We start from the raw sequence: 22,576 nt of genomic DNA, 5'->3' as shown, positions 1-22,576 counted from the left end.
TCATCAATCATACCAAGAGACTGTTTCAGTTGACTTATTAAAATTATAAAATTATTAAGCTGGTTTTAGTACTGTACACTACAACTATATCACCTAAACTAAAATTATCTTTCCATTTGACATCAGTGAAATTAAAAAAAAGTCTTATTAAAATAGAGAAAATTGAAAATTAAATGTGCTTAATACTCAATGTTCTTTCCCAGTCATCCTCACACATGTCTGTTCAATATAAATGTAACTTTTATGGATAGTTAATACCAGATACACATCGATAATCTTGTCTTTAAAAAAATCTATATGTGGTTTCATGGGTTTTTGTTTGGGGTGGGTTTTTTGTATTGTTTTGGTTTTGGTTTGGTTTTGGTTTCAGTTTTTTGGTTGTTTTGGTTGTTGTGGGGGTTTTTGGCCTGATTTAATTTGATTTTGTTTATTTTTTGTTTTGGTTTTTCCAAGTTTTTTTTTTTTTTTTGGCTGTTTGGGTTTTGGTTGTTTTTATTTTTTTGATATACAAACAGAGAATGGCAGTTCAGGAGCAAGTGCTCAGAGCTCCAGTCTGTGTTCAGTTTATGCACTCTAGGAACCACAAACCTTTTTTTGTTCAGAGTCATTGGGATGCTTAGCCAGGGAGCGTTTTTTACTAGAGGTAACTGCAAGCAGCACAGAGGGGAAGAAAATCACAGATAAGTGCTCACCAGTAAGGAGGCAATCCCAGTGGTTTCTTTTAATTTATTAGTGTGGAACCAGAGACCAAAACCTGCAATCTATTTACATTTCTAATCCTTCAAAAGGGAAACTGCCTGTTCACATGTTGCACTTCATAGAATCATAAAATCATAGAATCAATCAAGTTGGAATAGATCTCCGAGATCATCAAGTCCAACCCTTGATCCAACACTGCTGTGGTTACTAGACCATGGCACTAAGTGCCACATCCAGTCTCATCTTAAAAACCTCCAGGGATGGTGAATCCACCACCTCCCTGGGCAGCCCATTCCAATGTCTGATTACTCTCTCTGTAAAAAATGTCTTCCTAATATCCAACCTAAACCTACCCTAGCACAACTTGAGACTGTTCCCACTTGTGCTGCTGCTGGTTGCTTGGGAGAAGAGACCAAACGCCCACCTGGTTTATCAACCTGATGTTCCCTTTTTTAATAGTTCCCTTAGCTTTACCACAATAAACACAGTCCTTAACACTGTATACTTGAAGTCCCTTTTTCCCACTTCCCATGCTGGGTGATCACCTTCAAGCCTGTAAACAAGGACTTGGGTGCTGTTATTTGATAAAACTGCTCAGTACTCTTCTGACAATGGCCTTAAATTTCTATCCAAATACAGTTTCTGTTATTAAAAACAAAATAAGAATGATAGAACTTGTGCTCCATTAGAAAAGTCACATGTGGTAGGGCTTTAAAAACAGGCCTAGAGCTCAAAAGAACAATAAAATAAAGAGAAGGAATAATGTCTTTCTCGTCTGTGGTTTCTGGTGCAGGGTTATGGGCAGAGAAGGAAGCAATGCTACCAAAGAGCAGTCAGAGGTGAGAGAGCAAACATCTTGCCTGCTGTGCATACAGAGGGTTTTTCTCTTATCCCATACGCCCTGGTTCTACAAATCTTCTTTTAGACTAAAGCGTAGGTATTCTGCTGAGGAACAGCTCTCTGAAGAAGCTGTAGGTGTAGCATGTCTGTCATTAATCAGGCTGGAGATCACTCTCCAATCATGGAAAATGAAATGAACAGTTAGTCAGTGGGTGAAAAAACAGAGACTCATTTTTCAAGTCTTCTTACCAAATGAACACCTTTTGATGTGTCTTTTGATGACACCGGGTTTCTTGTTTTCTTTTTTTCTGATTCTTATATTAATTTACTGGATATTTAAAATCTAGAGTTGATAGTGACTACCATACAAAAAAATATGATTGTGCTTAGAAGATATCTTAAATATTAAAAAGATAAGGACATAAGCAGACAAATTCCATAATGACAGTTGGAATAGCTAATAATGCTGATAATGAAATACCAGATCATCACTGTAAATTATCACTCATTAAGAATTAATTGGTTATTAAGTGTTTAGAGCTCTACTACTGTTTTGATGATGTGAGAATTATTCCTGATTTTCTGGCATAGGAAATGTCATGCATTGCATGCCTTTCTTTCAGACATATTTATAGCACTGCTGCTGTGAAAGTATCATTGCTAGAGGTTTGGAAATTTGTAAGACCACTTTTTAGATGCCAACACAAAATACATACATATTTCAAACGTATTTGGAGCCCATGATCAAACCATATGAAAATAATCATATAAGAAATCTCTTTAGGACTTCTTTATTCTACACAAATGTCACATTCCCAGGAAATGGCTCTATAACAAAAATTAACACTGAACAGACTTACACTGAAAGAAGATGTTGCTCAGGCTCAATAGCCTGTTTCCAAAAAATACCACTTCCAGTTCACAGAGCCTTGTGTAAGGGAAGAGTGAAACTCAACAACTTAACTCCACACTAAGGACAGTAACTTGGGGAGCAACAAATCAAAACACTTCCTGGTCATTCTGACAGGAGCAGTAAATACAGGAATTCTACTTTTGCATTCTTTGCCCTGCACAGAACCGCAACATAAATGTAATCTTCTATTTTGTTCCTTGCTCAGCTCTAGATGAACAACACAAAATTTTTCATCTTTGTCCCCAAATAGAGACACAGGTGTCTGTTCCCTGATGCACATCTCCCTGAATGAGGTCTGACATTCCTTCTCTTCCATGCAGATGATCTAATTATTCCCATACACTGCTGAAAGACGATGCAGTTTACATGCCATGAGCTGTGTCTCACAATGTGTCTCACTGACATCTGTTCTAGCTGACTTCTGACAGTCAGCACCAGCATGCAACATAGGGCAGGACTTACAGACAGCTGACATGACACAGAAAGCACCATCTGCATCACTTTTAAATCTTTAAAGTCAATTTCCAGCAGTACAATCACAGATGCAGTTTCTTCTATTAGTTATGAGCAGGCTGCCTAGACATATTTCAAAGAACAATTTAGCCTTTAATAATTTTTTGGCTTTTAGTGAGCAATGACTGTTCAGAGTGAATTTACAGAAAACGCATCTTATTAGTATTTCAAATTTCCTAGTCAGAATACCTTGCTGTATAAACTGTCATCTGTTTACAAGAACGGAGTAGCTCATAAGGTGTAGTATGTCAGATAAATATATTAGGAATACTGTAAGAGAAAAATAACATGCATTTGTCCTTATTTTCCTTTAAAATATGAGAGATTTGTGAACACACACTTATTCAAACCTTCATTTCAAGTTAGTCATCATGGTGTTTCACTCCCCAGTTCTTTATATGCTGTGAACCTCCAGTGTCTATGCAGTTGTTTCTAAGGTAACAGATCAAGATGCCTTGTGAAAAAATGAATCAGATCTTGAATATTCAAGACGTCTCCAGTTGCAGAAATGAGAAAAGGGCAGTATCATCTCAACTGAGGGTTCTCAATCTTTTAGAGCCTGGTCTAATTTGCAGGCAAGAAAAATATAATCCATCCTAAGACTGCAAATGTGAGAGTACAGTGGAGCATGCACTTTCAGGCATGTAAACTGTCAGAAATTTTTAATCAGAGCCATAATTAAAGAATTACGGAGGTTGTTCTCAACAGAGTCTCATTGCCTCATTGAAGGGTACACACACACAGAATGCAGATGAAGAATGTGTTTGGTAAGATTGAGCCTTCATTATAACCACTGACAGCTGCACAGAAATCTTTCTGTCAGATATGTGATGCACAAACCAAAAAAACATTAAAAATTAACGTGAACCAGCATGTGAAAATAAATGCATATACACCTTTCTCAAGAGACCAAAAATGTATTATTTCCACCAAAGAAAACAAATTGATATCTTTCACAGGATTACCTCGGTCAGTAATTTTCAGTGAATGGAAATGAATGGAATGGTTTTGTTGAGGTTTTTCTTATTGGTTTGATTGTTTGTTTGTTTCTTTAAGCTGGCTAGAACTACCTTCTGTTTATTTCAAAGTGTATTTTGCTTATTATCTGCTTCCAGAATTCATATAAACATGTAAATGCACGTAAGGCACATAAAGAGAATATTAACTGAAATATGTAAACTATGTAAAAATAATTGATAAAACCTTCAGAGCTTTATTATTTTCCATGTTGTGTAAGGAAAAGTTGAGGCACAGCACCCCGGTAACTTGGGGATCAGACAAAAGGCATGGTCATATGACTGTACAGGTCATGACTGCTTCTACCTGTTTTCCTGTTTTTGAATCCTGTGGTCTATCTACTACATTACAAATTATTTGCTCACTGCAAATGCATGGCATAAAAACTGTTCCGAATATTTACACAGCTTGTTTGGCAACATTCTTCAGCGACTACTCTGCATGAAGAAAATATTAACAGATTTCGGGACTTGTATCATTTTAACAAACTGAAAGGCAGATGCATTGATTAGGGTCTTACGTTCTTGGAAAGATGTGAAGAGCATCTGGAATCGGCTGTTTCGACTGCCTTCATCTGCCCACATACGGATCACACCAAGACCTGTCCGCAGCATTACATCATTAGCAACAGTGCTGCAAAACTTTGCTTTCAAATCCTCCACGGAGCTGCTTCCGTCATAGACAGCTACAAAATTTCTTTTGCATTCATTGGAATTCTGCATCTCGTAGTCCAAGAATCGCAAATAGATCTATGAATCAATCAAACAACAAAGGCAACATGTACAGATATTTGAGAATGACTGAAAAAACATTAAGCAACTTTGCTCTACCTTGTAGGAGAAAGAGTACACACCACCATCATCAAAATAATTTTTCTGGAGCTGGTGATCCATTAGGCACTTCTTTGTAAGGGCATTAATATGTAATGAGTATTATTTGTACTTCCTGGTATTTTTTCTTGCTTCAAATCTATCAGAAAACCTAGGTACTTTTTTGTTCTTATTTGTTATAAGGTCCTAATTTCAAAATATATACCTTTCTTTCAGAAATATGTACAACAGTTCTTCAAGCTGAAGGACAGACAAGCTAGAAATTTCTTCTTTCCCTGTTTGGCACAATATTGCTCTATTACATGCTTGGCATGGAAAATAATAAGGTAAATCAGTGCAGCTCCCTCCCCAGAGTCAGTATGTGTCATCTTTCTACGTCCCTGCTACACCGGCTCAGGAAGTGAGAATCTGAGAGCCAGGCAGAACTCAATCACTACTTTTTTTACCTTCCCTCGAGCAATTTTTCCACCATCTTGGCTCTTCTAAACAAAATTTTGTGGTATATAACTTCATAATGTAGGGTTGAAATCAGGCTTACTTTTTGGAAACTTCTGGAAACCTAGAAAGTTTCTTAGGAAATGTCTCTTGCATACAAGCTAAGTTGTCTCATAAAGTAGTAGATACAGTCCCTTTTGCAAAGAACTCCTTAAATCTACCTAAAATGAGCAAGGGTGACGATAAAAGGCTATTATTTGATATTCAAGTGTATACGGACTTCAACAGAGAAAACCACTAATTTTAAAAGCATTTGATTATACAAGCAAAATCAAATATTCCATTAACAAAGAAGGCAAGTAGTATTTTCAGTGGATACATGACACACAATCAAACTGTCAAGGGTACCTGGGAGACTTCAAGGTAAATTATGGCAAAAATAGTATAAAAAGAGAGTAAACATGCAGTACACAGCTGTGTGCATCTCCACTTGAGAAAATAACCAAAAAGAAACCCCACTGTATTAGATATAAAATATACTTTTTTTGAAACAAATTATTGACATCAGGTATAGAACAATTGCTTAATATACTATTCTGAATTTGCATAAAGTACATAAACATAGCATACCCTAGTAGCAACAGGACTCACCATTTCAATTCATGAATACATTAAAGCTCTTACGGTCTGAGAATTATGTGCTCTTAAGCAATCTGCTACTGTTTAATAATAGCTCAGATTTTTTTTTATGAGCCTTTTCAGGTAGCATATTATGGTGCATTTTCATTCCTCGTTAGGCTTTGCATAAGAGTTTCTCTAAAAAGAGTACCTGTAGAAAAAAATTTTACTAGCAAATGAACTTTGGTATACTAAGTTTCATTTTGCTTGCCACACCTTCTTTTAGTATGTTATTTCTTACAGTAACCCCTTCTTATGTTCCATCCTTCCCATCTTTCAGAAGAATTTAGAGGAACATATTTCAATTAAACTCAATTAAGTGAATTCTACTTTCCCCACCTATCTTGGGGTTTGCATACTATAAATTAAGAAGCTGTTTTTATTGATCTTTATGAAATGGAGCAGTTAACAGCAATACACAAAGAAATATTCAGATGGAAATATCTTACATGAAGGCATACTTTTTATAGTGTTTTTCACTTCATTTGTTGGTTACTCCAGTAAAGCAGTGGAATGATACATACTATTGTCCTGACAGAGAAAGATTCCACATGGGGAAGGGAGGTATGGGAAGAGGCAGAGCCGTGATACCCATACCCAGCAACTGGCCCATAGTTGGGACACACCAGTGCTGCTCCTGCTTAAACAAGAAACAGGCTGTGCAGCCCTGGCACCCAGCCTCTCCTGTGAATCTGCTGAGACAGTCCATAGTCCATCTCTGCATAACTTAGTACAGGGAGTTAAATGTATACCTTGCTTTTCTTTTTCTCCATTATCAGAATTAGTCTGCTTCAGACAGGCACTTCAGTGCTTGCCAGCTTTGTTACAGGTAATGCAATAAAACCCTCCTGCAGCTGATTTTATACAATACTGTATAAATGTGACTGTTTTCCAGGAAGCATGCTGTCTCACAGAGAAGAACAGACGGCTTCCAACATATTATTTTCATGAATCATGACTGTAACACTATATATGCCTATCATATGTATACCATCTGTATGTTACAATATACCATATATATATATGATAGACCACACAGATATAATGCAATGTATCACATCACATTTTTATCCCATTTTTATCTATCCCATTTTCAGGAGAGCTCTTATTAACTTCAGAAAAAAAATTATCTTAGTCTGACTACAGAATAACAGTAAAATTACACCTACTGGGTGAAAGACCTCTCATGCTTGTTCACGTTCTTTACTTCTACCCTGCTGTCTTATATATATGCATTTATATGTTCAAGTGTATGTGTGCACACATATATATAAGCACACGTGTAGCTTGTAAAGAGTATCCCATTTCAGTACTGAGATGCAATTTTTATGAGTTCTCATTCTTACTAGAAATGTGTGCTAATCCTCACTGGGGTTACAAAATACCAGCTCTCACAGCAATTTCCACCATTCATCAATTATTCCTGTTCTGTTCAACCGTCCTATTCATACAACAGTACAGCCAAAATCTTATTTCTATGGGTTTATCATTTGACCTTCTCTAGTTTCTGGCATCACACTAGCCTTACAAAATAGTAAAATATTTCTTAGAGTAGCAGTCATAAATGCTGAAAAGGAATCAAGAGAATAATAACTTAGCATTTTGCTTTGAATCTTTCAGTGAAGAAGCCAACACCTTCAGTTCTTCCCAGGACAGAATTCTGCTGTCAGTCATACCAGTTTATTCCTCTGTGTGAGAAATTCAGCTAACAACATATATAGACTTGTTAGGTACTGGAACCATTGGAAAGAAATATTTGATTTAAAAATCTATGTCTATCCTTCAGAAGAAAGATGCCACCTTCTCAATGACATGAAGTTTCCTAAATTAGACTAAAAAATTTCTGATATTCTGAGGTAAGCTGAATTTTCATTCTCAGAATCTCCTTTGGAGATGACTACTCCCAGAACTTTATATAAAATAATGAGGACTTGATACAACACTCACTGAAATCAGTGGGTATTTTTCCATTTACTTATTTGGATCAGACCTTTGGATTAAGACTACAGTGAATTTTCAAAAACAAGAAACATTACATACACTGACAATCTGATATTGGATCTGATTTTATTTTAAAGTGCTGGAATAATTTAATTGCATCTGCACGCCTCTGCCAACTTTTATGGTTTTATAACTATATATTTGCCATTGTTCCTGTCACTGGCTGTAAGACCGACATTGGCAGAAGAAAATGACTAATAAATTGAGTTCCCCGAGGAAAGAATAAAACTGATTATATGACAAACTCTTACCTAATGCAAAATGTTCCCTATATATAGTTTTGAAATCAGTGGCAATATTCTCATTACTTTCACTGGTATGTGGATCTTAATGAAATTAATAAGAAATCTAACTAAAATTAATAACAAAATGAAATAAAAATTATCAATATTTCTGGTTATATCATTTCCAGAGACCTCAGCCATTACTTCTACCAGTAGTGGATAAGGAACTTTGTTACCCTGAAACAAAACAAATGAACTAAAGAAGAGGTCACAAAATCAACCACCATCTGCTTTCATTAAGAATTTTTTCACTGATGCCAATAGGAGCTTTTGAAATGAACATTTCCATAGATACTGACACATTATATTACCATAATTGGAGCATTCTTGTTGAAGAGAACATCTTGTTTGAAAGGAGCATAACTGCTATATCTTCTTTCATATTTTTGCTGCAAAGTTTTAATAAGACACTTTCCTCAAATCATCCATTCCACATTACCTAGAAGAGTGGGTTGCTCAAGTATTAGATTTACTGAGTTTTGAGATGTCACTGCAAATGCCAATGTCATTAACAACAAAACTGATTAAGCCTCACTGAAACTGTGGCATATATAATTTACTATCAGTCACATTATATTTTAAATAATTGTCTTGTCACATTTAAGGTTTGTATTGTAATCATGAACAATAATCAAAAAGAGAAATGCTGAATAAGTTTTACTATTCTTTTAATTTAAATCCAAAACCAACAGAAATCTCTGACTGCACATATTAGGAAAAAAAAATATAACCCATTATAAACTATAAACCTCAGTAAAATGGTCAGATTATAATCTCTTCATAGTGAATCACTTTTGATGAGTTCTGCTTTTTAATCAATCACTGAATGTTAGGGCTGACAACATGATTGATCAGACCAGTCAGGAAAAGCTTCAAACCACATCCCAGCATATCAGACTTAATATATAAGCACAGACACTCAGTCCCCTTAAACGAAACCAAACCAAACAAACAAAAAAGCTATCGTTCAGCCGCCAAAAACAATTTAGACATAAGGAAGAAACCTCAGGTCCATCCAAGCATAATGTCCAGATTTCGCATATTCAGCGTCTGGGTTCAGTCAATTCACTTGTAAGCACAGGGCTGGGTTAAATCATCCTATGTCCTTCCCCATTGCTCAGTGATCAGTTACAGCACCTGCTTGATTCTGCATCTTTTTCAGCTCTATGTAATTAGCAAAAGGACTCTCAAGATGATACCTACAGTATTTAGTCCTCAGAAGCCCTGTTTTTTAAAGCAGATTGAGCAAACACTAATTAATCTCCTTCAAGGCAACAAGGCGCCAAGTATACCAGCCTAAAAAGCATATTATTACTGATGACACTTGAATTTGTCTTCTGATGTGACCCGTCTTCTTGCTTGGATCTTAAACTTTATTTCAATCAACATTACTTCAATCCAAAAGTGTTAACAGTATGTGTTCTGTTTGGATTTTTGGTTGGCTGGTTGGGTGTTTTTTAGGTTTTGGGGCCTTCTGTTACCAGTCTGGGAACATACTGTGCAAACAGAGAACTCCATACCTCATATTTTCATATCTTCTGGGGCTTGAAGAATACTGTCTGTCAAAGGTGACAACATTATACTGTACTTCTAAGGCCCAGTGATTCACAGCCAAGGCTCAGACATCAAAACACCATTTTCTTGGACAAGTGAAGCTCTTTGGATTTCTTTGCTTTGTCCTATTTGTTTCTTCAAACTTCTGGTGACTACCCAATAGCTGACATTTATTCGAACTGTCAAGTCACCCTCATTTTTCTCTAGTCCAGTGACAAAATGCTTGCAAATGACAACCTTTACAGTTCCTTGGTGTTGTTCTGCTTTTTAACACTGAAAACTGTAGATCAAATCCTGATTCTGCTGTTCTTTTTGGCAGATGTTTTATTGCTTTCATCAGTAGCTTTTTCTTATCACATTTCCTACTATTTGGTTTGAAGATGCTGAGGTTGGTTATATTTCTACACCTGAATGGAATAAATTCAAGGGAACTTAAAATTGGTGGTTTCTTTGACATGTCAGTGTTACTTTGACATGTGCATTAACATGTCTGCTAGCAGAGTTTCTACGTACATGTAATTGTCTTGCACCTTCATCTAAGAAAATTGTTTCAAATAAGTGATTCAAATAGTTTATTGCAGATTAACAATATTTTCTACTTGTTTAAACATAATTTGTTCAACCTTGTTCCAGGGATGTCATATAAATATGTTGGGTTTTTTTTATTTCATAATATTATTTTCATTATCTGTATGTTAGCAAGCTTCAGAGCTTTTTCAGAGATAGAGCTCATCTGAAGCCTGCAAAAGAGTCTCTGGCTATTAGTTTGCTCAGTCTCTAAATTTCATTTTTCCGTAATATTTTAAGAATTAAAACTCAAATGGCTCCTATTAAATTTTAGTGCACTACTTAAAGCTTCTCTTCTACACCCGATTAAGAAGCCTACAAAAATGAGGGATATGGTAGCCTGCCAGTGCTGACAGCTTAGACTGCTTTTCTTGCAGGCCTCATTTGAGAGCACTAGTTTCCACTTGACATGGGAGAGCAGAAGATGTTTTGTTTTAGTCAGATTGCTTTAAACTGACTCTTAACTCTGCAGTTTGATTCACTGCATGTTTCCTCCTAACTGGAAATGCATGCACAACAAGCCAGTCTCTCTCTGTACTACACTCCATATGAAGTCTGGCACCTGGAACCATCTCTTTATTTGGTTAAGTGCATGGATACAAGGTCCAGCATGACAACAGTGACAAGTGATTTAGAGCCTCTACCCGGTAGCAGTACCTATTCTTTGTAAATATGCAAATGTTTTGGTCACACGGGGGCTCTTGGCCCATGCCCAGCGTCATCCTGCAGCACCCCAGCCTTGTCCCTCCCCAAGCTGCTGCCCGGCTTGTGCTTGGGCTGGCCTCATTGCCCCAGCAAGTCCAGCCATCACTATACTGCAGCCTCCATGGCTGGGCATGTCCAACTCTCTTCATCAGCCATGCCCTGGCCCTGTGGTCACCGTCTGCCTGGCCCCCTTCCATCTGCAGTGCAGCCCCCTCCTTCTGCTTCTCAATGGCTCTGCTTGAAACAAACGTCACCACCTACAGGCAGCTCAGCATTAAGGGTACTGCAATAATATGTCAAAACTAGATACTCATTAATTGACACTTTTGGTTCCTCAATCTTTTGTGTTTTTCTCAATCTTTTCATCCTATAACCTATAAAGATATCTTCTTTGCCCCACAGCTTGCTCAGGTGGGGCAAGAAAATTAGGCATCACTTTGTTTAAAAAGCTTCTAACTTCATTTTTTTTTCTCATGATATAAATACAGAGGGTATCCCTGCTATTTTGTCAGAATAAATGTACTTCTTGCTCATTCCTCCAGAACAGATTACTTCCACTGGACTACATTCAAATTAATTCTTGCCTATCTGTACTTTTTGATGCTGTTTCCTGAGCTGCCCAGAGCTTCTGGTAATAGTGCTTATAATAGCACTGCTCACTGTATTTTCCTAGCATATTGATATTTCCCAGCATATCATATTGGTAAACAGTTTATTACTCTTATTGTCACATTCTGCTGTGTTTTTTTTTCTACAGAACCTCTGAAAGAGCAAGCATGACACAAAGCTTGGGAAAGTTGCTCACCCAAGGGTGCAGTACTTGAGTACAAACATGCATTCTGTCTGCCTGGGAGGCCTTGTCAAACTCTGCTGACACATCCAATATAGAAAAACACTTGCTGATATTAGTCTCCAAAATTCCACCCTTAACAGAAAGTAATAAATTACTACAGTTCTTTTTATTTTCTTATTTTCTATTCCTAAATACAGACACTTTGCTTATCCAGTGCTTGTAGGCAATGATATCTCTGAAGTTTTTCAAATCCTTATGCAATAAGCTTATACACTTCTTTCTTTGGGCTTTGTTCTCCAGAGAAGAATTTTCAGATGGGGATGTTCCTCCAGAACTTTACTGTTCTAGGTGCACTGGCACATTCAGTCAGCATCTCACTTCTTAATTTTGCATTCTTGCTCTGATTACTGATTGAAGTCACCTTCTACATGAAGTGCAGAAACTCCAGTATTACTGAACTCTAAATTCACAGCAGCAACTAACTTTGAATGATTATGAGAAACACATACTTTTCAACCAGTCACTTTCAAATATAAGACTCCAGGTCTGCATGTAGGTTGAAGTGGTGTTCAAACTGCCTTCAGCTGTCTTCTGCATTCACAGAAAGTTTCTGTCCTGCATGCACTTTTAGGGTGGGGGTTTTGGTTTTGTTTGTGTGTTTGGGGTTTTTTGCGCTGAGTGGGGGAGGTGGAGAGGGTGGGGATGGGTGTTTGTTTTTTTTGTTTGGGTGGGGTTTTTTTGTTATATAAGGTAATCAGTGACCACTCTAAGTATATGCAAGAAATTTGGTGTCCTCTGTCTCATTCCAGCTCGCTGAGGATAGCAACACTAGACCCAGACTGTCAGTTTGGAGCTCAGGTTCAGAGATCTCAAGTTCGTACTCCCTGGCAGATCTCATTGCTCATACGTTGAGCTCAGGCTTGGCTTCAATCTTGAATTGGAAACCAAAGGAAGGACTTGACTCTTGCATCTGCAGACAGTTTAGATTGGATGAGTTTAAGCCAAATGCAATTGCAAGCAACTCACATTCTGGCACAGTTTAATTAAGAAGCTAAAGATGCAAAGATCCAGCACAAACTCTGCTCTTTTAGGCATAATTCCCAGTAACAAACTGTGCAGCCCAGAGTACAGGAACATGTGGATTTAAAGATGCTTACTGAGTTCTCCCTGTTTTCATAGGTGCAAGCTGACATAAATTAAAATGATGTCACTAAATAATTGTACTGAATATGTAATTAGTTCAAGGTTAGATAAGCACAAAGGAAGCTGATGGCAAAGCATGGACAATAGAATCAAGCTCAATTGAATCAGACCCATAAAAAATGTTATCATAAATTTTACTTCACAGAAGTTTCTTTAGAATTTATTCAATTATTCCTTCCTTAATATCTGAAAATTCTTCAACCTGTCCCAGTATGGTGAAACGTATATACCTGTGTGTGTATATATATATATATTTTTTTTTTCAAAACTGACTAGGAAAGTTCAAATGGACTTACCCCTCAAAGATGGATCTAGGCTTGAAAACTTTTTTTCCTAGCTTGCTGTGAGATCTTTCAAGTCCACATGTTAGGAAACACTGATTTATATGCTTTTATATTGCTCAATCTCTATACCCAGATAGCTCTGTAAGATGGGAACAGCAAGATCCATCAAGAGATGACCCATCCCAACTCTCTGCCTACAGGTAGGATTGATTAGCACTGTTTCTCCCATTTTTCATATGCTGTTATCTAACCTGCACTAGCAATGTTAACTAAACAGACTTTTTCAACCAATCACTCATAATCCCAACCAATCATAATCCCCTCACTCTTGTTTGAAATTTTCTTCCTTAGTATCTAACCTGAAACTTTTTCTCAGTGTGGGACCATGAGTTATCCTACAGACATGGACATTAGAGCATTCCTTCCTCATTGTAAAAGCCTTTTATTATATCATGCTCCTTCACAAAATCTTGTAGACTACATTAAATAACTTTCAGTATTATTTCTATTTTTCTGAAGCTCTCTTGTTGCTCTCACTTCCAGATGCCCTTCAGCTAGGATACTCTTCTTGAAATGCAACACAACTAAATGTAGGTCTGGAAGAATTAATGAACTTTAATCTTTAACTCTATATTAACAGTTAGTGTGGTGTCCTTCTGTTACACACTGTGTTTATGGTTATGTAGCTACCCAATTTGTATTTTTACATTGGACTGAAGTATGGATAAATACTACAGGTAAGTAAATATGGGATTTTTAGGAGGTATTTTAATCATATAGAACTTTGGAGTTAGATCAAGTAAGAACATGGTGACGACATTATCAGATCAATCAATTATGAATTTGAATTAATGCTATAAGATAATTTTGTTGGCTTATTTGTGCTGATTCTAATAAGTGCAATTCTAACTTCATGTTTACCTGTTTTCATTCTACTAATATCTAAGTACATCATAGAGTAGTTTGCGTTGGAAGGGACCTAGTCCCACTCCCCTGCCATGAACAAAGATGTCTTCCACTAAATCCAGTTGCTGAGTCCCAACCAACCTGACCCTGAATGTTTCCAGGAATGGGTCATTGACCACCTCTCTGGGCAATATGTTCCAGTGTTTCAAAGCCTTCATCTTAAAAAATTTCTTCCTAATACTTATTCTAAATCTACCCTCTTTTAGTTTAAAACCATTATCCTTTGTCCTCTTACTACAAGCCATGCTAAAATGTTTGTCCCCACTTTGCTTATAGGCCCCTATGAAGTACCAGAGGGCTGCTATAAGGTCTACCCAGAGCCTTCTCTTCTTTTGACTGAACAACCTCAACTCTCTCACCATTCCTCACTGCAGAGGTGCTCCATTCCTCTTACTATTTTTGTGGCCTCCAACAGGCCCATGTCTTTCCTATTCTGAGGACCCAGAGCTGGGCACAGCACTCCAGGTGGGGTCTCACAAGAGAAGAGTGGAAGGGTAGATTCACCTCCCTCGACCTGCTGGGTACGCTGCTTTTGATGCAGCCCAGGATACAGTTATTTTTCTGGGCTGCAAGTGCACATTGCTTATGTCCAGCCCCTCATTTACCCAAAAAAGACCTTCTCGGCAGGGCTGCTCTCAATCTGTTCATCACCAAACTTGTTTTGATACTGGGAGGTGCCCTGAATGAATGTAAATTATATATAATATACCTAATAATCATTCATCAGCCCAGTCATCTCATATCACTGCCTGGTATAACAAAGTAGGAAGCTCATCTACTTAATTGAAAACCCCTATCAATACTAAATTTATCAAAAAGTAAAAACCCAGATATGAGATTAAAGTATATTCTGGAAATAATTTATCTGTAGTCTTTATGAGCCAACTCTTCTCCTCAGCTTTCCCATAAGAAAAATGCTGAAACTAATGACTTCTCTTCTGGAAACCCTTACTGGAGAGAACCCTTCAGAATTCATCCATGTGCTATACTGATGATGAAACAGTTATATTTCAGTACAGTCTCCTCTCTGAGATTATACACAAAACCCCTTATCTGTTTTAAGACAGCAGAGATTAGTACATATATAAATTCTACCTTGTAAAACCTTTCCTGTCCAATAAAAGACAGCTAGAAAAAGTACACTGTGAAATCTCTTTAACATAGTGAATAAAAGCAGGTGGGAGGCACAAAGCTGTTCCAATTGCAAAGAGAGGAGAAGCAGTAGTTTTTCAGCAACAATTAATGCATATAATAACTGATAAGCTACGGATAAGAGGGGAAATCAAGCAGAATCCAGGAAAGGTATTGTTAAATTCATTGCAGCCCTCTCATCTTAAAAAGGCATGGCTTGCTGTCTGTTGTGGGAAGGAAATGAGAACACTATCTCTTTTCATCTGTGGCTCTAAACCAAAGGAACTAAAGGTTTTATACAGAGGAACGTGAATTTACCTTGGGTCCATTTTCACAGTTCCCAGATGAGAAACAATGATGACCTTAGGGAGCCAGCAGTGTTCCCTTAGCAGTCTCTATATTAGGTATTTGAAATATATTGAAAATTAAAATGATAAGATTACTTCCCTCTTAAGAAGACATGTTGATTCTTTAAAAATATGAGCAAAATTAAAGATGAATTTAAGAAAATTACAAAAGGCACATTAGCACTACTCACATCATCATTTATAGAGAAAGGTGGTTATTTTGGCTGAGATGACAAATTACCCTTCCACAGCAGAAGGAAAAAAATAAGTTTACAGTTAAGGCTGTAAAGTTATTAAACAAGATCTGACTGTACTAAGAAATGCACAACATATTAGAAAAGTCAATTTCTTAAATTAAATGGCAAATCAGCAAGGGGATGAAGGACTGACCTTGGATCGGGGTGGCGCTCGGATGTACCATTTACAGTCTACTGCTTCAGTTTCAGAAGCTTTTCCTTCTTTGACAATTTGTACAGATTCCACAATTCCTTCAGGTCCTCCCATCTCAAACTCACAAACTGAATAACAAAACACCAGAAAAAATGAAACCTGAACAGCAAACAAAAATATTTTCTACAGAAGAGCATAAAGGCCTCCAAGTTAGAAGAAAACCCAAAACCAACATACCAACCTGGCAATGGCTTCAAAACACCAAGGTCCTTAAAATCTGGATCTTAAAAATAGAGAAAGATAAAATTAGTTTTGTTCAATATCTAGGCTTTAATGTCAATGTGCTAAAATTTGATAATGCACTGCAGTGATATAATTATACATATACTTCTTGGAAATGCGAAATGTTTCAAAACTATGGCAACACACTAATTATTAATGCAGAAATTAGTGATACTATCATACCAAGTTATTTTTTTCTGTTATGAAATCCTGCTTTTCTCTGTCTCTCTCTTTCAGAAAAATGAGTTCAAAAATATTTCTGCATACATTAGCAAGGGAGAACATCACAGAGCTAACCACATGATATTTTAATACATCAGCCTAACGAAAGAGGATATATTTACAGACCCATTCAGAATCTTTTTGCCTATTTTGCATTTTACAGTATAACACTGAACTTAACTAGACAAATCTAAACTTCATTCCGTGTTTTTGGATACTCTACCATTCCCACTGACCAAGAGGAGACATTTCTTTGTGAGAAGCATCCATTTGGCCTTACTGGGAAAAAACATCATAAGGATTTACAGTGGAATACGGTGTGTTAACAAGGTAATAAGTCTAATATGTGGGCTATTTTTCATCAGATAAACATGATTATATTTGCTGTCTGAGAGGGTTTGTATCATGCTTTTATAGCCAGGTGTAATAAATAGAAGAAATGAGTTTGGTCTTAGACCTGTTCTTCAATAAACAACAATCCATAGACAAATCATCATTTCACAAAATTTGGCCCAATTTGAAGATACTGTCCAAAATCAGAAATGTGAGAGACTACAATATTTTAAGACATGATTTCTTAGAATAAACTGGTCTTGTCTAGAAAATTGTTATCCCTTGCATGGCTTTTCTACCTAAAACAAATGTTTTGCACTGTTTTTCTCATTTACACATAGAGCTGATCTTGTTTCAGAATTGAGACAATGTAGAAAGAACTATTAATAAAACAATGAAGAGAAACTTTGGAGGTAGGAGATGTAACAAATGAAAGAAACCAAACCTGAAACCAATCCACCACGAAAACTCCTGTTTCCCTCTTCCCTTAGTCCATCCTGGATAGTAAGAATCATAACCAAATAATATAATGAAAAAGCCTAGTGTTTTGTAAGCAAGATCAGCCATTTTAACCTAAATGGTCAAAATTTATTGACTTCAAAAACTGGAGTTGTAAAATCACTTTTTAAGATATTCCTCTATAACCAGGCTGCTGTTGTTCTTCTCATTTATCATTTACAGTTGCACAATATAAATCACAAATAAATACTTATGACCTTCTGAAACTGCAAATATAACTGAGCAGGCAATTATCATTAATTGTTAAGCAGTTTTATAGATCAGTAGATATAAATGATAATCAAGAGCACCAAACGTAATGAAATATTTCAGTTAATGTGCTTGGATGTTGATATCTAATGCTGAAAGGAAATACTTAAAGGAAACCTACTTCTGGTTCAAAGTAACATCCCAACTGTATCCCATGTAACCATTGCATTTCTTTCTTTTACTGAGTTTGCTAGGATCACTCTGATCTACTGAAAACACTCCAGTGCATTAGCAAAGTACAAAGGAGGAAGAAGGAGAGAAAGGTCCTGCCAGGATCTTCCCCATATGAAGGTATTTTCATATAAAGTAGTGCCAGTAGCAAGAATCCAGGCTGAAGTATAATCTAGACCATGCAATTTGCTGCACAAAACAATTCTTAAAGTATGTTCTCGTTCAACAATACAGTAACATTGGTAACAGCCCACACAGAAGTGCACAATCTCTTAACATTCTAGGCATATGGTACATCTTGCTCACTCTTGAAAAATAATCTTTTTGCAAGTTCTCAACATTTTCAAGACTAATGATGAAATAAAATCTACGACACCTGAGGTGATTTACTTCATTACCATTGCCAGAATACCAATAAAAACAAAATCTGTAAATAACGTATTATCAGAGATGCTTAAAATTCAACCATGTTTAAGCATATTTACCAAGTAAATATTTGCTTTTTAAATTGTCTACCATTAAATAGATTAGTCTTTAGCAACTCTTCTGTACATAATTCAATCAAATTGTTGTTCTCAGTCTGGCTGAGTCAGAACACTTTTAATGATATCTAAACACTGAGTGGCTAGATCTTCCAATAGAGAGATGAAAATCATGTTCCCATAAGGAAAAATTCCCCTAGAAGGAAAACTCTGAAAAAGAATGAAAAAGAAGATGGATTACCGATAAGGAGAGAGAAAAGTAAGATTCAGTAGGCTGTAAGGGCAATGAAATACATGCAGATATTTTTATCAGGATCTTCTTAATAGCAAAATTAAGGATGTAAAGAGAAAAACAAGAATGTTCATAAAAATTGTGAAAATATTTAAAGTTTATGCAAATGGAAGACCTTACATCCAGAAGGAGTTCTGTGACTCTTTCCTGGAGCACTGAAAGTCTCTTTTAAAACAAAGTAAACTCAACCAAATAAAGTTTATTTCTTCCAGTGATATATTACAACCCACTCCAAAATAACAGATTACTGTAATGTTTATTTATTATAAGCTTTACTGTAAAGCTATTGAAACTTTTTATGAGATGTAAAAAACTGTACCAGGTTTTTTAGAGTTGCTGGAAAACAAGTAGAATGTGAAACTTTGTAGTGGCATACAGAGAAAATGATAGTAATCTGTAATTTCCTTAAATAGTAAAAAAAATGAATAAGCAGACAGTGAGGTGGACCATGCCAGTGATGGTATAGATCAACTTAGAAGGAAGTTTGAGGCCAGTAAGGCATCAGAGGGGTCAAGACTGGGAGAAATCCACTTTAATATCCTCTTTAACAACCTGGATAATGAGACCGAATTTGCTGATGACACAAAACTGAGAGAAGTGGCTGATTCACCAGAGGGTCATGCTGTCATCCAGAAGGACCTCAAGCAGCTGGAGAAACAGACTGACAGGAACCTCATGCAGTTCAACAAGGCAAAGTGCCAAGTCTTGCGCCTGGGGAGGAGCAACCCCATGCACCAGAAGATACTGAGACCACCCAGCTGTAAAGCAGCATTGCTTAAAAGGACTCAGGGGTCCTGGTGGACATCACATTGAATATGATCCTATAATATATCCTTGGAGTAAATAAGGCCACCAGTACCCTGGGCTGCATTAGGAGGAGTGCTGCCAACCAGGCCAAGAGAGCTGATCCTTCCCCTCTACTTGACACCGGTAAAGTTAACATCTGGAGCACTGTGACCAGTTCTGGGCTCCCCAGAACAAAAGCAGTATGGAGTTGCTGGGGTCCAGCAAAGGGTCATGAATCTGTTTAAAGGTTAAAAGCATCTCTCATATGAGGAAAGGCTGATAGAGGTGGCACTGGTCAACCTGGAGAAGAGCAGGGTCAGAGGTGGTCCTACAGATCTGTACATAAACCTGAAGGGAGTCTGTAAAGTGAAGAGAGCCAGGCTCTTTTTAGTGGTATCCAATGACAGAACAAGTGGCAATGAGCACACACCGAATCACAGGAGGTTCCGACTGAACATTAGGAAACACTTTTCCACTGTGAGAGTGACTGAGCACTAGCACAGGTGGCCCAGAGAGGTTATGGAGTCTCTATCCTTGGGGATATTCAGTAGCTGTCTAGACACAGTTCTAGACAAGTGGATCTAGATCACCCTGCTTGAAAAATGGGTTTGACAAAATGACCTATAGAGGTGCCTTCTGATACCAGCCAATTTGTGATCCTCTGATTCTGTAATAACTAAACACCAGAACTGGATAATAGTGAAATAAACAGTCAAAAGACTAGACTTATATCTAAGGTATAAGCAGAGATGAGACAAATTTTTATCACAATGTAGACTTACACTTATGGAATTTTTTGAGTCATGAGTGCATATATATCCAACCTGGAGAAAACTGAAATATTTAGGACTGGTTTCAAAATGGTCCACTAGGTCTTCATGGGAGACTCTAAATATTTTGGATGTTGGCTGTGGAATCTATTCCATATCTGGCCCATGGAAACCATACTACATTTCTTTATTTTTAATTTCACTGTTACTATGCAACAAGTCTGGCTTTTCGAAGCAGCTGGCAAACATGGAATTTAAATGAGAAAACAGGACGTCAACTGTAAGGAGTTAGGGCACCTGATTGCTCAGAAATCTTATGAAGTAAAGAAAATTGTAAAGCAAAAAGGGATTGTGCATTAACTGGATTAAGTCTTCAAAAAGTATGTAGATGCCATTGTTTAATGGATACATACAGCAAGTAGTCAGTACATAAAAACCATTTCATAATGTTAAGTAGGGAAACTCTCCCCTTCTACTCACTAAAAAGACAGCTGTAGATATATCTTTTCATTTCCCTATCTTTGACTAGAAATGGGCATTCAACTTCTATCTATCAATATTTAAGAAATTTTAACACATGCACATGCTTCACTGTCAGAGAACTTATTAGAGACTTGATTTTGCATGTAAATGCTCATAGAAAAGTAAAGAGACAGTTTTTAATTGCTCTATTCAGCAAGCCACCAGTTATTTATTTTCATGTTTACAAAGTGAGGTTCTTTTACAGTGATTTCTGGGAGTCTAAACCAGTCCTATCCTCTTGAGCAGAGAGGTACAGTTCTCTGTAAAAGCAGATCTTGCAGAACCCTTTATGCAGCACACTGTGGAAATGCAGAGAAGAAAGGATCCTATGACGAGTATTTCAGGGGCTGTATGTACCTTCATCTGCTGTTTCTGAAAAAACGTGTGAAGCAAGACTGAAGGAGCTCAGGAGTCCACTTTATCTGAGTAATGCAGCCTTGCTGTGACAGTGCAGCTGACTTGACTGCCAGGACTGACTATCAGTCAAGGTCAGCACCTTGTATGTGTCTCCCCAAGATAATACCCCAGAGGCTTCCTGTAACTGACTAATGGCCTCCGAACTTGACTAGGAAGAGAGATGTGGGATCCTATGGTGCTTTTGCTGAATAATGTTGAATTCTAAGTATTCTTAGTCATGCAATTTCAGGGCAATACTACTAGGGCTCGGGATGTGCCTCGTTTTTTTATGGATGACTCCTAGCTCAGTCCAAGGAAATAACACTTTAGGTTCGTGGCAGAAGACTAGGAGAAAAAATGAGCCAGAGGGTTTAGCCTCAACTGATTGCCAAGCATTACCTCTGCAGATTGAACAAATTATTGCTTCCTACCATTGAGTGCTGAATCTGCATATTTTTTTCAGGATATTCATGCTATATCAGTCCATAGAGCAAATTTCTCAGGACAGAAGTATCTTATGGGAATAACTTGGTGATACAAAACAGCCTTTGTTGTTTTATCATAGGAGAAATACCTTCTCCTAGTTTTACCTCGGACATTCAACAGAATGAATACATTCACTGCAGTTTTCTTTTGAATAGCTACATCTTTTTAGAGCTAATATAGTCAACATAATATGTTACTTGTGCTACCTCAAATAGTACTGCGTCACCAGTAGTTGACTGCACATTTCCAATAAAAAAGTTATGATGCATTTCTAATAAAAAAAGAAACATCAACATAGTGTTTACACCTACTAATAGGTGTAGTTGGCCAAGCCAATGATGCCATCTTTTCGAAGATAACAGCATCTGTAATGAGAAGCTCAAATATCTCCTCTAGTTCCAGCATGTGAAGAGTTCACTTTCCACTTTAACAAGAGAATTCTTGCACTGACTCCAAATATTTTTCTTCTATAGCCTAGCAAAGGACCAGGTGGTCTTTCGCTAAAGGAAGAATCGTGTCAAGGAGCACCAGAAGGGAACTGAGTTGTGTTTGCAGAAACATCTGCCTGCTAAATCATCTGGCCATATATCAGAAGGAGAGGAAACAGACAAAATACTCCAGAAAATACAATCCTTAGATTAGAAACAAGTGAAATAACCATATAGTCAAAAAGCTATTTGTTAGTTTACTGTGCAACTGTTAGATTTTTGAAACTTATTGGAGGAATTATGTTCTGGTACTCTCTTATAACAGTCTTTGTATGATTCAAAACATCCGTGTCACAGGACGTTTTCAGTGTATTCTATATCCAAAGCAGAAATCTCTTGGTGTTTAGGATCAAAGGGAAAAATCTAGATTTCTATCCCCACTGGAGCCTGAAGGTTCTCTTTCTAAAGGAAATACTAAAAAAAAAAAA

At 37.0% G+C, this 22,576-nt stretch overlaps 1 protein-coding gene and 1 long non-coding RNA gene across 3 annotated transcripts in view; one reads left to right on the top strand and one right to left on the bottom strand.

Moving 5' to 3' along the window:
- The window catches only part of NETO1 (neuropilin and tolloid like 1), a 62,572-nt gene that overhangs the window by 12,853 nt on the left and 27,143 nt on the right, over nucleotides 1-22,576 (bottom strand). The window contains exons 5-7 of one of the 2 annotated variants that reach the window (XM_027891262.1): nucleotides 16,392-16,433; nucleotides 16,151-16,278; nucleotides 4,503-4,731 (exon numbers count right to left, since the gene is read on the bottom strand). In XM_027891262.1, the coding sequence (XP_027747063.1) occupies nucleotides 4,503-4,731; nucleotides 16,151-16,278; nucleotides 16,392-16,433 (399 nt within the window). Of the gene's footprint in view, nucleotides 1-4,502; nucleotides 4,732-16,150; nucleotides 16,310-16,391; nucleotides 16,434-22,576 lie in introns of those variants that run through there. The other variant, XM_027891263.1, reaches the window with a different exon arrangement.
- On the top strand, nucleotides 10,750-13,906 carry LOC114061151. The gene is made up of 4 exons (XR_003572058.1): nucleotides 10,750-10,978; nucleotides 11,794-11,972; nucleotides 13,450-13,516; nucleotides 13,860-13,906. It is a non-coding gene; the product is annotated as an uncharacterized LOC114061151 (long non-coding RNA).

This window comes from Empidonax traillii, unplaced genomic scaffold (genome assembly GCF_003031625.1).
Source record: "Empidonax traillii isolate 1590-97213 ecotype Southwest subspecies unplaced genomic scaffold, ASM303162v1 scaffold313:size1145282, whole genome shotgun sequence".
NCBI classification, from domain to species: Eukaryota; Metazoa; Chordata; class Aves; order Passeriformes; family Tyrannidae; genus Empidonax; species Empidonax traillii.
The sequence above is the reverse complement of the archived record's forward strand: the minus strand, read 5'-3'. Positions and strand labels throughout refer to the sequence as shown.